Source organism: Chaetodon trifascialis, chromosome 22 (assembly GCF_039877785.1).
Source record: "Chaetodon trifascialis isolate fChaTrf1 chromosome 22, fChaTrf1.hap1, whole genome shotgun sequence".
In the NCBI taxonomy this organism is placed as follows: domain Eukaryota; kingdom Metazoa; phylum Chordata; class Actinopteri; order Chaetodontiformes; family Chaetodontidae; genus Chaetodon; species Chaetodon trifascialis.
The window spans coordinates 12,523,938-12,542,434 of NC_092077.1; the positions used below are offsets into that span (position 1 = coordinate 12,523,938).

Genomic DNA, 18,497 nt, shown 5'->3' on the forward strand with positions numbered 1-18,497 from the left:
CTTATCTTTCCTCTCCCGCTCTTTGACCTACTGTCTTTCTAGCCCTGATTTTCTTTCCATCTCCCTTTCTCTCTCTAATCTTTCTCACCATCCCTTTTCTCACCTGCCATTTCTCTCACTTCTGTGCTTTTCTTCTTATCTTTCTCTGTGTCTGTCTGTGTTAACTGAGAAGGAGGACAAATACGAGAAAAGGTGGCGAGAACGAACTGAAGCAATGTGTCATGGGGGAGGAAGGGGAGAGAGAAAAGAGAGGAGATATGATAGCAGAAGAGGAAAAGGAGGAAAGAGAAGAGAAAGGTAAAAAAGTGGGGAAAAGAGGAAGAAGAGAGGGAAAGAAACAAAGAAGAAGAGGAAGAGAGGAGAGTCCTGATGGGAGTCGTGATTTGTGAAGGAGGACACGCTTGAGTGACACAAGCTCATAATATAAACACACTGTGACACCTAGTGGACTCTCATTGCTTCACACGCATGCGCATGCACACACACACACACACACACACACACACACACACACACACACACACACACACACACACACACACACACAGAATACTGCAACATTGATCAACTCTGTAAATGTGTCTCATGCTACAAATGCTCTCACGTTTAGTTACTTTTCCAAATTAAGGAAAAATTATACCTTATACCTGCAGCTGATTGAAGGCAACTACAATCTTGCATTCGTCTCATAATTCATTTCATTTACCCAATTCCAGTTTTCTGTGTGTGCTTGGTTTATCTCCCTGGGTCTGCCTGCACAGCCCTCGCACAAATCTGGAATAAAAATTTACCGTATATTGATTTTGTTTATCATTTTTCACTTTCTGATGCTGTTGCTTGTTTGTGAGACTGAAATCTTCTGGTAGTGTTAACTCATCTGGCAACATGACTCAGAAGACCAACGCATAAGTCCTCTTCACCCCATGTCTTACCTCCAACTGCAGAACGTTCAAAGCAGAACTCACACAGCGCATGTAAACTAAAAACTGCAGTTGTTATGATGCATGATTATGATTCTCTTATTCTAAGTTTCTTTGCATAAAAGAGCCAACCAAATGATTGTAATGTAATGTGATTAGTGGCATTTTTACATTACTTTACATTACAGGCAAAATTGTGCCATTTGTAAGAACACAATAACGACTTTTTTATTCTGGTGTGTCATGAACAGCATGGCTCCACACACTGAGGCTTTTGCTTGTGTTTGCAGCTGTGGACGGATTGTTTAAACAAGTAATCTGGTGTTTATTGCTCTGTATGAGAGCTGCAGCAGAGACATGATGCTGAAATGACGTCTAGCGCTCAAATGGCCTGTCTGCTGCCGGGACTATTAAGCTACATTTATCTAAATACCACGGACACACAGTTAGAGACGCACACAAGCACACACGCGTACACATACAAACACAACCGTGCAGTGTGAGGTATAAAGCTGACACGCACAGCTAAAACTCTGCATATCATAAACACAAGCAGCAAAACATCTGCTCATGCTGTTATGGAAATGAAAATGAAACAATCCAGCGCGTGCACGCACACACACACACACACACACAGTAATAACACTACAGTGAATGCAGAAAGGGTCCAATTAAACTGTCAAGAGACTGACTAAGATGTAGTGACATGGACGCATGCTCAAATAGACATGCATGCACACAATACATGTGTGCATGCACGTGCACACACACAAGCAGTGTGTAACAGCTGTGGGACTCCTCCTCCCCCACTGACCCAGATCACTGATGCTGAGGATGAACTGTCAGCCCCCTCCTCCCCCCAACATGGAGGAATTCTTTACTAAAAGACAGAGTTTCATGCCAAATTTGGTGTGAATGCACAACTCTGACAATAAGTAAGTTCAGCCTTAAAAGCCTCCGACTGAAAAACGCTGTCGAGATCAATCCAAGTCAAACCTTTTATGTTATTGACTTTTCTTATAAATTCTATATACCAACCACAACAGGATGAGTTATAGAACAGAGTGATGTATAGTATAAGTGCGTGCAAGTATGAGCGCAGTAATGTTTGTGAGAGCTCCATGATGGACAGACAACCTGCACACTGAGCGTCCCTGGACGTCCTGTCTCATACATGCTGGGGGTGGGGTGAAAATGAACAATTTTTTTGTTTGTTTGTTTAAAAAAACAAAACAGAATTGTCCATCAAGCTCTGTCGGGCTGCTGCTCAGTAAAAATCATCTTTTAGGCACCTTTTCAGTGCAGTAAAGGAGTTTGTTTTATTCAGTGGGGCTGCACCGTCCCTGCAAAAACATTCAGTTTAGCACAATAAAATAGTTCTGCAGAAATGCTCTCTGAAACCAGCAAAAATCTGGTGGAAATTTGCTATTATCAGAACCAAAATGAGGACGTGAAGTCAAAAAATCTGTTTGTTTAGTCTGTTTTATTTAAATTTACTCGTCATTAATTGTCATTTACAGCTTTTCTTTTACTATATTTCACTTCAAATTAATGTATTTTCCAAGTTAATTCATTCATTCAATTGCAAAAAACCCAAATATTTTATGTTTTTATACCACTTTTATCTTATTTGGCCATTCAATGAGGTCTCTATCGTGTCACATAAATACATACATGACTGTATTAAACTACAGCAATCCTCAAACACCACCAAGCACCACGGTGGCGTTTGACTATGAGCAGCATCACTCACCTGTGGCCCTGTGGAGCTTAATTATGGTTCCCACTTGTCTTGTCTGGAGTGTAGGAGGCTGAAAAAAATGACATAAAAAACAAGACAACTCTTTGATGTGGATGAACATAAAAAAGGAGAAAAAAAACCCAAAACAGTTAGAAGAAGATTATTACTTCTATACAATGGTTTCGTCTGATTCATCAACTCTTCCGAGGAGAAACCAGTTAATGCACACGACGTCCATCTGAGAATACGGTGGCAGCAAAAGTGGTTCGGACTCCCCGTACGAACTGAAGACCCGCCTCTCTGGGCATGGACACACACACACACACACACACACACACACACACACACACACATAAACACACACCAGGAGCCATTGATTAGTCTAAGCCAGGGTGAACAGTCAGCCTTTACTTTTAGCTCCATCAGCTAAACCAACAGTCAGAAACCTCCTGGTCTCAGTGGAAAAATGTGTGTGAGATTCCTGAAAAGACAAGATTTCAATGTCAGAAACATGCAATCAGTCTGATCGCTTCACAGCTCGTCCATTGTTTGTTCCCGGCTGGTAACATCACAAAACACGAACAAGCAGGACTCAGAGATTTACACCTCGTCATAGTTTACCTCGAGAAACAAGCTGCACGCATGCACAGGGAAAGAGTGAGTGACAGCTCATTATCATCGTGGTCCAGAGGGTCTGCGGTGGCAGCTGAGGGCTTTATCTGAGGGGCCATTTTCTATGAATCAGTCAATAAGTCAATGAATCAATCAGTTATTATGTGATCTCTTGTCATTTCCTCAGAGCCAGCAAGTGTAATTGTTGCACTGGGAATAAAACACAGAGCTGCGTTCAACGTCACTGATGCTGTGAAAGCAACCTGAAAAACACCAGTGAGGGAGCGCTGCTGTGCGTTTTCATATGTCTGCGCTTATACGTTATCTTATTATATCCACGTGTTTCGCCTGGTTCAAGTCGTTTGTCACAAGACAAAAATGATGTGATTTCCTTTCTTTGTGGGATATTTGTAGCAGGACAGGGTGTAGTTTTCATTATAAAGACACTGGAAAGCAAGTGAAAGTAGAAAAAATAAACAGGATGTGCACTCATTCCTTGAATTGATTCTCACCAAAACGACATACAGTGTCTGTGATGTATTATCAGCAAAATGTACTCAAAGTATGAGAAGTAAAAGTACCCACTGTGCAGTAAAATGCTCCCTGTCAGTGTTTAATTATTACATCTGATGTGTTTGGATTAATATTACTGCTGTCGATGTTTAAGGTTGAGCTTATTTTATCTTCTTTATATACTGTTGGCTAGTTTTTTTTGGCTATGTTTGTCTTGATAAAAAGTCAACTTTTCATGAGCTCAGAGAAACATCCTGTTTTCAGCTTTGTGATGATGCCTTTTCCAGCAAATCCAAGAGGGTTTTAAATAGTTTATTTAGTTTAAGAAGTATCTTCTCAACCCGTGAAGGCACACGTTGTCCTTCAGTTTATCAGGAGCATTAAAAATCACCAAATTTGGAGATACGTGATTTTCACTGGACAGGAAGGGTATGAAGAATTGTAATCTGAAAAGTCCAATATTTGCCTCTGAGGAAATGTACAAGTACCTCAAATTTATACAAGACGACTGTGATGACAAAATAATGACAACATAATTCACAAACACATTGAAAATCTCGAAACTTCTTCCCCTTTTCTGGCACTTTTGATCATGTCACACAATCTTCATCAGTGGATAGAGTTTGACTATTTTTCACTGGAACAGTTCAATTTTCCTTTTTTGGAGCACTTTAAGGACCCACACCCACATTAGCTTAAAAGCTGAGGTTAAAAGTAAAAAAGGAGTTTTTAAAAAATCTCACCGCATGTCCATTTTTCTGGCTGTGTGGGTACAAGATGCCTCCTGAGCGTAAAGGCTGCTGGGTCGCCTGCTCTCTCCTCTTCCGTCCTTGTACAAATTAGACTCCTCTGCTCAGTCAGATTAACACCTTTGTGCCAGCAGCTCTGCTTTATTGGCTTGTGCTGTGTGCTCAGTGGCGCACGACAAGCACAGCGTTTAATATTGGAAAAAACTTATGTTGTATAAAGTCTATTACACTTAATTGGGCAAGGTCTCTCAATACTGCTGGGTGTGTAAAAAACACTTGATTAATCACTGTAGACATTATGTTACGCCATTGATTGCGGCAATTATGTGACATTAAAGCGATAACGAGCGTACCTTCGCTGTGATTAGTGTTACTTGAGGCTGGATCAATCTTGAATAATAATAACAGTAATAATCATAATGCCAGTCAGCCACGCAGCTCTGTAGAGACAACAACAACAACAACAACAACAACAAAGACAGTAAGCAACAACAGAGGCAGTTTGAGAACATTTAATATCCAGTTAAAATATATTCCAGTTTAAGGAAGAGCAAAACATTCCTGACAAAAAATAAAACGTGTGTAAAAATGTTTCCATTGACATTCCAACGTGTCTTTTACTTCAAATGACAATGCTTAAAAAAGGATTATGGATGAAATCGGTTAAACTAAAAGCACAAAATCGGACGAATAACTGCAGATATGTTGCATAAGAATGAACGACCACCTACTGTATATTTAACTGTAATGTAACATGCCGGTTACTTGTACAATGACGACGATACATTTTGCTTCTTGAGTACAAAAATAGGAAAAAAAATATTCTATGTATTCTCTTGTGTGTGGTTGTTGTTGCTGCTGTTGTCTGTGTACTCTCTGGTAGCTACTGTGTAGTCTGGCTGTGTGTGAGTTTAGCATGGGAGCTAAACACCAGCTGCAAACCCTGACCCTGAAAAAATTCAGCGTATTTATTGACTGTGACTTCTCTGCCGCACTGACCGACGCAAAGCTTGGTTGGTTGATTGTGTGCATTACCTTTAGCAAAACAGTGTTTTGGAAATATATCTTTCTAGAATATTATCTACTACTTTGCTTTGAACATACTTCATTTGCTGCTTTTTTTGTTGCCTTGAATCTCCATCCAACCGAGCAATTACTTATTTAACTGGATTTGCCATTGATAGCAATCATCATCATTCATCAGTAAATTGCTTTTTGTATTCCTGAGGGGACTCTCTGCACATTGCTTTGTTTGGTAGAGAATGTTAAGTAGCTGTTCAGCAGTAATGGCTCTGGCAGGAAAGACATATTTGTGTACTGAATGTTGTCAGTGCTTTTTTCAGTAATGACTTTACAAGAATCCTGACTGGATCATCTGACTTTTAGAAGAGTCCAAACACATAAGTGACCATCTGCCGCTAAATAAAAACACAGGGAACACCTCTGAACTAGCTCTCTGTGAGGTAGTGCAGGTAAACCAACTCCTGTAGCTTCTTTAATACTTTAAGTAAGTACTTTGCATACCGTGTCATTTTGGATTCTTCCTCATGATAATGATGTTCAGAACAGGAGGAACAAGAGTAACAAAGGACAAGTTATAAAGATTTTCTCTCCTACACACCTGAAAATCCACCAGTTTGCATCTTTACACATATTAACACCTGTTTTAAACCTGGTATTAAAATTGGATCTGTATCCAGATACAAAGATCCCATCTTGCCTTTGTGTTTTTTTTAATGTGCTCTCAATATTCTCACTTATTTCTGACTGTATGTCATTCATTTCCCACCTGTACTGCTTTCATTTTTCATGCAGTTCTGTTAAGTAATGCAGCTTTTGTGCTTTCACGGCACAGAATAGATGTATAATCAGTAATTAGATGTGCGTCTCTATCTGCCTTCTTGCTTCCTCGCTCTCTACATTTGAAGGACAGTCTCAGTGTCATGTTCTGTGTGGATGCCTGCACGTTGTATGGGTTGCTTTTACACCTCATTTTTCTTTATCCGGACATTTCTGGATGCAGATCTCATTCAATACCAGGTGTTAATGGGGTTTAAGAAGTCCGCTTAAGAATGAGAAAAATCAAAATGACACGGTATCACTTTAATAATAATAACTTCAAAAGAATTTGGATGATAAAATATACTTAAAATCCCTTTCGAAAGCAAACTAGCAAAAACTTAATTTAGAAGAATTGTAAATTCTGATCACATTTAAACACTTACTTTTCCAAATATACAGAAAACAAAAACATGTTCGCCATGTTTCACACTTCATTTTATAAGTGAAGTCAGTTTGAGCATATCCTTCAGCGCTAGTTCTCAGACTAGGAAGACTGGTTTGCTAGAGCCCAGGAGGCTGGCTGGTGTCAGACGGCTGAGTCCGATAAAAACTACAGATTTTAACAAAACAAAAGAAAATTCTGCTACACTTGGTGAAAAAAAGAAAATGCAGTTTAATACTAAATCCAAACACCTGTGAGGCTGCAGCATAATATGAATAAAGGCTACATTTCTCGCTACAGGTGAGGTCAAGTCTGCATGGTTTTGCTGCATTAGTGGTCCTCAGCTTGAGAGAATTAGTATTTTTAGAGGAGTTACAGGACTAAAGGTTTCTGATATGGAAACAAACACATAACTTTTGATAACTGTTTTTTGTTGTTGCAACCAGAGAGACTTGTTTGGAACAAAGAGAGCAGGGTGAAGGGGCTGTACAGTGCATAGGTGATACGGTGACCGTGTGCGGATGATTGGAGTCGGGGTTCAGAGGAGGAAGTGGTCCATCCATATGAAGCGTAAGAATGGGCCTCGCCGCTCTGGACAGGATGTATGTATAGACAGAGGGTGTGAGGAGTCATCAGTACTTGCTGCTGGAGTCGTTAGCAAAGCGGCTGACGTAGGCCTCGTAGATGGTGTCCAGGAATGCGCCGTCAGTCTGAAACACACAAGCAACGATCATCATACTGTGTGTGTGTGCCCAACAGCTGAAGTGCACTGTTTAGAAAGCAACACATGGACAGTGATAAATAGTGTGAGGCCTCGGACAGATGATGCGTCAGTGCATCAGCTGTTACCTGGATCAGGTTCAGCAGTGTGGCTTGAAGCTGGCTTCTGGACAGAACTCTGATCTCCTCCTGCAGTGGGGGTCTGGACAGGGATGAGGGGGCAGGGCAGCCCTCCTGGGCAGCCGCTGTCAACCCGCCACTAGACTTTGCCTGAGTGAACATACTGGGAGAGAGGAGCAGGTTGGGGGCCACGGTGGCTGGTATCCGTTGGGGGGAGATGACCTGGACAGACAGGGGCAGATGTTTATTAGTGCTCCTTAAAAGCGCTCCTGTAGAAAGAGGTCGAAGTGAACTGCAAACAGAGTTCACAGCGCTCACCTGAAACTGCAGCGCAGCCTTCTGACCTGCAGTGGCGGTGGTCGGGTTTGGGACTGAGCCCGCACCTTGACCATGAGTGGGCCCCAGAAATCGAGGGGCCAGTCCCGGACAGAGTCGAGGGGGATCATGGGAAGCCAGGCTTTGCTCCTGTTGGACCAGCTGGAGCTTTTGCAGGAGCTCATGAGGCGACACCACACTGGGCATCTGGGAAGACAGACCTGACAGGACAAAATGATTAGGATGACAACAGCAACAGAGAAATGGATGGAGAATGAGCACGTATTTACAAAAAGAAATCAAGCTGAGGAGCTCAGACATTAAATATATTGGAAGGAAACTGATATCACACCTTGTGAAGGTTGAAGGACTTGGTCATTGTTCACCTGAGATGGCAGCAAACCTGGTAAAGCAAGAAAATAGGAGGTTATCTCATTAATGATACAGCTTGTTTATGCTTTTACACATTATGTTGCTTGTTATCTATACATTTGTCGGACTAGTATGTGCATCAAACTTATTCAGTACATGGTCACACTGCTCATTGGTGGCATGTTGACAGCGTAAACGATGTCCCACCTGTTGCCTGCATAGCTGAAGCTGACTGGCTGTTGTGCTGTGCCTCTGGTTGAGGATTGGACTGGCTGAAAAACAGCTGCTGGCTTTGTTGCGCTTGCAGGTGTGAACATGACACGGGATCCACCAGTGCGGGCCGGGATGAGAGATGAAGGTTCTGCTGCAGGGGAGGATGGTTGGAGCAGTGTAGTGGAGCAGCAGAGGGGAAGGGGAAGGAGGTGGAGGAGGGAGCAAGTGGCTGGTTTTGGAAAAGTCTCTTGATTGGGTCTGGTTGAAGCTGTTGCTGCTGCTGCTGATGATGGTGGTGGTGCTGCTGCTGCTGATGATGATGATGGAACAGATGGTGATGGTGGTGATGCTCCAGCAGGACCCCATTGTCACACAGCCTGTTCTCGGGGGACTCAGACACAGTCTGAAGCACTCCTACGACCCCGCCGACCCCTCTCTGTCCCTGCATGAGCTTCTGGATGGCTGGGCAGTGCTGAGGCTGGTTATACTGCTGCTGCTGCTGCTGCTGCTGCTGCTGCTGCTGCTGCTGCTGCTGCTGCTGCTGCTGATGGGGGGCGGTGGGACTGGGCAGCAAACCCACAACATTTCCACCATCTTCCCTGACCGTTTGTCCTCCAATAACAGCCCTGAGCCCTCTATCTGAACACCCAGCCATGGCCACGTTCCCTCCCTTGGAGGTCACACTTCTGCCAGAGTTCACCGTGTCCTCGTATGTCAGCGTGCGGGCTACAGGTGGGCGGGTGACTTTTCCCGCTGATGACCCCACCAAAGGAGAGACTGGGTCAGGTTTGGAGGAGTGGGGATGTTGATGTTGGGAGCCAAAAAGAGTGGCCAGGGAGAGAGACTTGGGTTCAGCACCTTCACCGTCCTGGATGAGACAAACAGTAAGAAGGGGTGTGAGCACCATTCGATTTTAACTGTTTGGCATCTTGCCTTTCTCTTGCTGTGGACCAGATCGGTTCTTATCCTGTACATCACAAGTGTTATCACTAAGGGGCTCTGCGATGTCTTGAATGCAAAAACAAACAGGAAGTGGGTGTTTTACCTGAGCATTGGGTTTAACAGGTATTGGTTTGATCAGGTTGGGGTTTCCACAAAGAACACTGCTGCCACCAATCTCCTTTGGCTCTGATGTGGACTGCCCCTGAGAGAGACGTATGGAAAGAGGGATAAAAAGAAAAAATGTGGAGCTCTCAGAAGATTCTGTACCCCCTACTGGTCAGCGTGAGGAAATGCAAATAATCAAATAAAACATATTTTTTGGCATCCCTCGGCCCCCCGGAGACTGCACAGTCTGTGGTGTTTCCCTACCTTGTCATACTCCGTGCGTGCTTTGGTCAACATCTGGATGATGTCTACTGTCTTCGCTTCACTTCCACTTCCTCCTCCTCTTCCTCTTCCTCTTCCTCCTCCTCCTCCTCCTCCTCCTCCTCCTCCTCCTCCTGCTCCAACTGGGGACAACCACCCACCCTGAGACTGAGCCAGAGCCTGCTCCTGCTGGGTCAGACTACACACACATACATGTCCATTCATACAGGTCCATTCGAGGCTTTAAATTGGAGCACTCTGACCTAAGATATGTTTTTAAATAAATTCAAACAAACGTGTTAACTCATTCAAACACATTACATTTGCCATTTGTGTGCTCTAAGCCCCGGACACAGATCCAGTCTCTGTTGTGTGCACACTAAGATATGAAACTCTCTCAGCCACAGTGGCTAATGGACCATAACTCACTAGTTCCTGTTCAGCAAACTAAATCGAATTTGGTTGAATTGGTTTTCTTTATGCGCTGTGTACATGGAGTTTATGGTTTTATAAGCACTTACATCTTCATCCTCTGGGCAATGCGTTGACAGTCCTCCTTATCATAGAACCAAATCCCGTGGATAACCACTGGGGAGAAGGGGCAAAGAGAGAGAGAGGTGAACTTTTGAACATGCTTCATAAACAAAAACGTAACAAAGGTCCTGGTCTGGAGTATGACTAAAGATCACGTTAGCCAGTGAAATAATGAAACTGGCTGTTGAATTTTGAGATGTGCCGGCCAAAAAGGTCAGCAGACAACTAAATGAGTCTTCTGACCCTTACAATCAAATGAACGCACAGACATGCTGCCGTACACCTCTGCTGCTATGACATCAGCGCAGGCCTGACGGACATGTAAAACGTTATTATTAGCCCTGCTGGTTGTAAAACCAGGGTTTAAAATGAGTCATTTCCCAATGGGAACAGAAGCCAGCAGTGTCATTACGGGCCCCAGGAGTCTCCTGGACTACATAAATATGGTCAACAAGGGAGGAAAAAGGCAACACTCACACTCATTTGTCACAGAATTACACAGCGGTAAGTAAGTTGGTAGCATGGTGACTCATTTTACTATTTTCATTTGCTCTGGGTCCTAAAAGCATGTTGAAAGTCCTAGTGTTCTTGCACATTTAGTCAACTCAGTGAGGGGAGACTCATCACTAGGAAATCAAAACAATGAAGGTCTAAAAAAAAACCCTCCAGATCCCACGGTCCTTGAACTTCTTTCATGTTTCCTCTCAAAAGAATCTCTGGGTATAGTGTAAAATCTTTCAATACTATTGCCATTGAGGTATCTGAAATTAGGCACCAAACACACAAAAACAGTTGTGTTTCCTTTTCTACAAAATCCCTCTTCTTATTTAACAATAAAGCCAAATTTCTCAAAAGCTAAATTCTGTCTAAGCACAAGCAGCTGAGAAAGAACTTCTCTTAAATCATAAACTTTCTCATCAAATTATGATGAAACAGTATGAATCTGAGCTATTCCCTGGGAACGATTCCCTGCTTTTCCCAAACACGATTATTCCCTCACCTCTAAAGCCTGACTGGCATCTTTATGTATGATACCTTGTTCCTTTAGAGGAGTCTCATATTATTTTACCTGTGCATCACAAGCTGCACCCTTGGAATGTACACCGCCTCTCTTTTAATCTAATCAAGACAGCAGGACAGTGTCTCACACCTCAACACTTACTGCCTAAAGTGGATCTCAAGAGAAGATAAGGCCAATCCAAAAAGGAAACAAGGCAAAGTGTTAAAGACACGAGAGAGTAAAAGATAAACAGTTATGAATGAACTGGAGAGGAAGGATTCAAAGCCAGCCAGAATAGAACAAACAGAGAACAAAGAGTGGGATCTACTGTATGTGGCCAACAAATTTACCAGCACAGTCTAATCAAAGACACACACACACATTCCCACACAGACAGGCATGCACAAAAATACACTTGGCTACAAATGGGGCTGGACAAGCCACTGAGGTCAGTATGGATGAGGGGAGCAGACAGAGAGGGAGAGGCAGAGGCACACACACAGAGTTCAGTTGAGCCTGGGAAAATCAGCCCTGTACCAAATAAGAAACTGCAGTGGGAGACTGTCTGCTGGAGCCAGAGCCACTTAGTGCTCACTGGGGATGAGACTGTTTGACAGAGAGACACGCAGTCAAAGGCAGAGAGCTGGAAAATTGAGAAAAAATGAGCGAGATGGATATAAAATAGGAAGAAGTGAGGTGTGTTAGAGAGGAGATTATCAGCAAGTCCATCAAGGGGGGAACGATCTAGTTCCGCGAGCTGTCGGGAAACAGCGGCTGAGCTTTGTGAGTGAATGAAAACATGTTGAACTGAAGTGAGTTGATGGGACGACGCAGAGAGCGGGACGAGAAGCTGAGGTGCCACAGATACAAGACTCGCCCCCACAAAAAGAGAAAGACAGGAGAAGAAAGGGAAGCTAGAAAGAGTTTCATAATGGAGAATCTCGCACAAGATTTTAGCTGCCCTGACGTACTAAATGTCTAAACATCAACAAGACAGAAAACCCCTCAGAGAGAGAGAGAGAGCAACAGGGAGAGAGAGAGAGAGAGAGAGAGAGAGAGAGAAAGAGAGAGAGAGAGAGAGAGAGAGAGAGAGAGAGAGAGAGAGAGAGAGAGAGAGAGAGAGAAAGTGAGAGAGTGGGAGGAGGACTACAACCAGTAGCACCAGCAAAAAAGTGGCAGTGGCCACAAGTTTAAGCTTTCAGGGGGAACGTGAGAGAGACAGGGGGTTCCAGTCAACACCAGGCTGAGAGAGAGACGGGCAGAGAGGCAGAGGGACACATGAACTGATTAAGTGAAGCAGAGATCCCAACCGAGCCAACTGGAGGGCCACACGGGCTGAAACCTCAACAGAAGGAGGACCAAAGTGTGAGATCCCGATTTGGAGGGGTCACTAACTGAGAAAGCATCCCTTTACAGTGTGAAGGAGCGTTGGAAACTTTGGCAACACTCACTCCACTGAAGTTTGTCAGTGATCCAGGACTAAAGCTGTGTGGTCCTTTCAAACCCTCTGTGACCACAACAGACCAGCCAAACAGTGAGCCATGGCGCACATGTGACATCTGCTGCGGAGCGACCGTAACGCTTTGGCGGGACTCCGGTGGGACTTGGATGCATAAAAAGACATTTTTAGACTTTTTTTTTGAGTCTGTCATTCTAACTATTTGGCACTGCTTTTAGTTACATACGATATGTTTTGACTTGCACAGCATCATTCTCCAGGAGGTTTAGATGCTTAAACTGCACTACTGGGATGCCTCAAAGAATACTTTTTATGTTTTGTTTAACTTCAGTATAATTAGAAATACAAACATATCTGAAGTGTTGTCAAAGATAATTTAGGTCTGCTTCTGCTGTAGTATGTGATCAGCCTTGTTGGGAGAACCAGTCATGAGGAACAGCGCTGATATTCTTTGAGCCTAAATTTAGTTTGCTGGAAGTTTGTCTGGGGTAGGTGTTCTTGCAGTTACACACATCCATTCTTGGAATTTCTCAGAGAGAGTACCATCACTGCTGAGTACCATCACTTCCTTTGTTTGTAGGAATGGAATTCATGACATTGGAGGAGGAGTAAATATTGAGATTAAAAGTTACTGAAACTCTCAACTAAGAAGACATTAGCGCCAGTGCTACACCTTGAAGTCTTCCTCCTGAGGCTGAACTTCAGGTACTTTCAAGTTACTCTTTTGGCTTTCACACAACTGCCGTGACAGCTGCATGTGCACCGCCTAACCTGACTAAAGGCACATTTCCACAGTGCTGCCCTGCACATCAGTGCATCCTTTACTCCTGAAGAAGAATCATCTTATGAGAGGAGGTGTTGCATCAACGTCATTGAACCTTTTGCAAAATAAGGAATTACTGGAGCTGCAACTTAAGGTGTAATCTGAGCAACTGCGAGTTGTGAGAGATTCAAAGAAGCAATTACTAAAGACTACTGAGAGACCAGTGGAGCCATGCTGAGAGGCCTGTTCCAGAGGAAACCTAAACATGAGAGACTGGAGGAAGAACCTGAGGTCAGATTTAAAGGTCTGCTGGTGTCAGAGAGAGACCTGGGTTATACATACATCCGACCTGGAGGTAAGCACACCCTATATACAGAGCGCCATGTTAGGTGGAGTGCTAGTGTTAGCTTCATCCAGCACATGTGGCTACTGGGCTGCAGTGCATACAACATTTAAGCTCAGATCCACAACAGTATTAAATGTAAGGGCTGATAATGCAACCAATTAAGGCTGCAAATGACAATTACTATCACCATCCATCAATCTGCTGATTATTTTCCACTTTAAGTGTTAATTAAGTTAATCATTTGGTCTAAAAGAAAGCCAGAAAAAGGCCATCACGCTTTTCTAAAAGTCAAGGTGACGTCTTCAAATTGCTCATTTTGTTCAGCCAACAGACCAGAACAGAAAGATAATTCCATAAATAAATAAATGCATTTCACATGAGACAAAGAGGAACTGAAACTAGTTAATGTTTGGCATTTATTCTAATAACATTAATACTTGCCTTGTCATTAAGTATCGCATTTTTCAACAATGAGTTTCAGCTCTTTGATAAATAAAAAACAATTTAAATAAAGTGTTCCAACATCTTTGGCCTCTGCTTCATTAGAGGTTCTTACAACATGAGTATAGAGCTCTCAAACACGATGCAGTACAATCCAAAATCTGCACCAGATGGGTGAATGGCACTTCAACTACTGTGGCCTAAATCTTTTTAAGTGTGGTTAGGATCTGGAGGAACAGATGCCAAAAATCAAGGCACCAACACTGACAAGGTAGCAAATGATGGAGCAACTAAAGCTCTGCTTGGAACTGTAGGTGCTCATAGGAAGGAATGTAAAAAGCCTTCTATCGGTCCCTCCACACTGGAACATTTGCCAGAGAAATAATGACTCGCTCAGACTAAAATTCTCTTCCTTCAATCTTGCCCTGTTCTGTAGTATATCTCCACGTTATTTTTAGCCCGGGGTGCCACTTTGTGCCAACTGCCATTCCAGGAAGTAACGGCAGCGCTGAGAGCTACATGTTTGTCTAACGATAAGATTCCACGACTCTTGCAGACAGAGGTCACGGCACAGGGGGACGGGCGGCATTACCAGCAGCCTGGGGCCTAAACAGTCCTACAGATCAGATGTTAGCCAGTGAAAAAGCATCTTTTTTTGAGCTGAGATGTGTTCCTGTTTATGCAGTTTTCTGGAAGAGATCCCTCCACCCTACACATGCCGTCATCCGTTAAACGCTCAGTGATTGTTGACTTTCTCATACTGAACTTGGGAGGCTTGACATTTTGATGTCTCTCAGAGCATCTGAGGCGCTGTTTTAGTTGAATCTGGCTCCACCTTCGTCACATACCTGCATGTAATCATCGTGAATCACAGCAGCTAGGGTGATAAATATCATTTTGATTATAACCACGCTGCATCTCGCCTTATTTGGTGCTTTATTATCTGGCTCCAATCAGTGTAATCAGCTGGAGCCACTGACCATTAGGTTTGCTATGTACCCACTCACTCTTAAACTCACAGAGCTGCTGCCCATATTTCCTTTTATCAGAGGAAATAGTCAGGAACTGAGCTGTGATCACTGGATTTATGTGTTTTTAAATGTCTTTCCTTTCCAAGAAGGAGTTAGCCATTCACTTGCAATAGGCCAGTACTATCACAGATCAGCTTTAATGGGTCCTGAGTGCATTTGAACATGATGTAAAAGGTGTGCAGAGGTCACAAACACATACACATTATTTCAACGAGCCTTCAGGATGTTTAATAATGGATATGTCGTAGTGTCAGTAAGGCTAATGAAGTACCACAGTAAGGGGATCAAAGCAAGCGTAAGGAATCCACTGGTATCTAAACACAAGCATTCCACCTGCCTCTTACTGAGCCTGATGGAGAGTGTGAGACCCTGACAGGCAGGCGGAGGGAGGTCTGTGTGTGTCAGCGATTCCTGAGTGAGTGTGTGTTTATATTATCAGTGACTGTTGTGGTGTATCTAATCTCAGCTGGCTGGTTTGTAGTGCTGTCAGGCTCTTCTCCCACAGGCACGCTCTCCAACGTGTTTGTGTGTGTGTGTGCATGCCTGTGTGTGCGAGCCAGATGCAGGTCTCCAAGAGAGACAGGCTGATAGAAGCGGAGTCACCACAATACCTCAGCTCCTTATATGGAGCTAATGTTTCCCATCCAAATGAACAGCGGGCTACAGGCTTTGGTCACTCTATCAAATCGATCAACTTTTACCTGACTTCCTCCCTGCGGCTACAGATACACCTCTTCTTTTTCAGTGTGATATGATCACATTGCTAACGGGTCTTGAAAGTCACAAAAATACGGTCTCATGTGGATTCTAAAGCAAATAACACACAATCCAATGGGCATAGCTTACAGCGTTTTGAATCAGACGCAAAAAATAACAACTGAGAAGCACAATTCTAGCCTTTTTGTCTATTTCAATGATGTCCTTCTCACAATCTATCTCTTTGTATACACAGGGGAGCAGTATGCTAAAGTCTCCAGGCTCTCTGTTTGATATTTGTTCTTTTGATCATCTGTTTTCTGGTTAAACTGTTTATCTCTCGGCCTATGTCTTGTTTCTTCTCTTTCCCTGGTTGTCTCCGACTTTCAATAAGTTTGTCCCTTGGTTTGTAACTGACTAGGGTTGCAACAGTATGAGATTATCACAGTATGATAACCGTATCAGAAAATATCATGGTTTCACAGTATTAAGTATTCCATAATAATAATACTAATAACACTACTACTACTAATAATAATAATCATACTAATAACTCCACTTACAACAATCCTTAAAGGAATGAAAACAAACAGTTTTGTTTTGGTTGAACAAACGCTTTATTATAATTTCACAAAATATTATGTCCTAACAGACATGAACCTTTAAATATTTTTTGTTGATTACCACTAATACAGCAGAATTCAACACCATAGATAAGGAAATGTACATAGTGCTATAACCATCAATTTTCATACTACAGTATACTGTGAAACCGGTATACTCCTGCAACCCTCACTAACTCCTATTAGGTAATAAGGATTTTCTGCATTTTAGACAATGTTCAGCATACTGTGAGCTATCACATATCACTCTGGCCCTGATGAGTATGATTTACTGCAATAAATATCACACTAAAAAAAATTGCAATGGGTTTAAAACTACACTACAGGTGTCTGTGGATTTTCTGTGCTCAGCAGGTGTAAATATGTCAAAAATGTGTCAGACCAATAATCAACAGGCAGACATAAGAAATGCATCTGTGTGTGTATTCTGTGTGTCTTTCTGCTTACGTCTCGCATTGCGGTAAAGCAGGAAGGGGTGCTGGAGCTGGAAGTCCAGGTCTTTGGTGATTGGCTCTGTCAAGTTCTCCATACTGAGTCTGTTCATGATGGTAAAACCATGCCTCGGAGATGCCAGTCTGAAATATACAGAAACACATGAAAAAATTAGTCAATTACAACTTGAAACAAGAAGTACTTCAAATCATGATATATTACACATAAACAGTTGAGCTGGATAATATTTATAAAGCTGACAATTTCAGGGTCAGCAGTGTCTATTGGTCTCGGTTATACAGCTTTAAAGTCATTCTGAACAAGTATGTACAAAATACTGTAACTCCAATATGTCAGCATCCACTTCATTTACCTTGTGTAGATAAAGAGGGTGCCTTCCACCTCAGTCTTCTCCTAAACACGCACACACACACACACAGAAGAAAGCAAATTAATGTAATTGATATAACTGGTTGACTGAATCTCTCTATGGATTACCATTGTGGCAGTCTGCTATGGATCTTGCTAAAGGTTAAACTCGTCACTGAGACACGCAAAATCACATATTTTCGAGTAGCAAAGCTTGCAAAACAAAAACAAAAACAAAAACAAAACAATTAGGTACACGATCAAGCAGCTGGATTTCACAAGACAGTCTTCTAAGGAACGCAGGGAGAGAACAGTTTCACGAAAATAACGTTACGTATGTGTTGCTAGGGGGCAACGTTTATCTCTCAGTACGTTATCATTTAACTTACTGGAACAATATTCCACGCGATCAGGTAATAGGGAATTAACCATGTTCAATTTTGGAGAAAATAACTGATCAGACCCTAAATGACCATAGCGGAGGTTAACAGTACTAACTTTTTTTGGGATAAATCTGAGTCAGTGACAAAGCGCGCCTACCGGGCAGGATAGCGAAGCTAAGCTAAGTTAGCATAACCTTAATCAAAGTTCCGGCTTACCCACTCATTTGCCCTGTTGTTATAAGTATACAGAGCGACTTGGCTGGCCACGTCCACAATGTTGTTGATGTAGGGGTCTTGTCGCTGCAGAGCAGCCAGACTTATGTCCAGTCCTTTAGCGGGGAGGAAGCTGCCGTTACCTGCAGAAGTCGCTGTCATTGTTCCCTATGGATAAGTTAGCTCGCTACCTAGCTTCAGCGGCTAACGACTCACAGAAGATGAGTTAAAAACCAAACCAGCCACAAGATTAAAAAAGACAATTAAACCCGTGTTTACACAGTTGCACGTTTGGCAAATTAATACTTGTGAATTAAAAAAATTCAGGAGTTATCGAGCTCTAACTGCCATGAGTGAGTTTGTCAACGGCCATGTTTAGTCAGAGAGATTGTAAACAACC

The 18,497-nt window shown here is 42.8% G+C and overlaps 1 protein-coding gene across 1 annotated transcript; it reads right to left on the minus strand.

Moving 5' to 3' along the window:
- Positions 1–5,032: 5,032 nt before the first annotated feature.
- Positions 5,033–18,497, minus strand: dcp1b (decapping mRNA 1B). The gene is made up of 11 exons (XM_070991726.1): positions 18,101–18,497; positions 17,506–17,546; positions 17,148–17,275; positions 10,329–10,395; positions 9,811–10,006; positions 9,545–9,643; positions 8,494–9,367; positions 8,267–8,317; positions 7,918–8,135; positions 7,609–7,821; positions 5,033–7,469 (listed from the first exon to the last, which is right to left on the minus strand). Exons 1-11 carry the CDS (start codon positions 18,257–18,259, stop codon positions 7,392–7,394), a joined length of 2,124 nt encoding a protein of 707 aa, XP_070847827.1. The 5' UTR covers positions 18,260–18,497; the 3' UTR covers positions 5,033–7,391.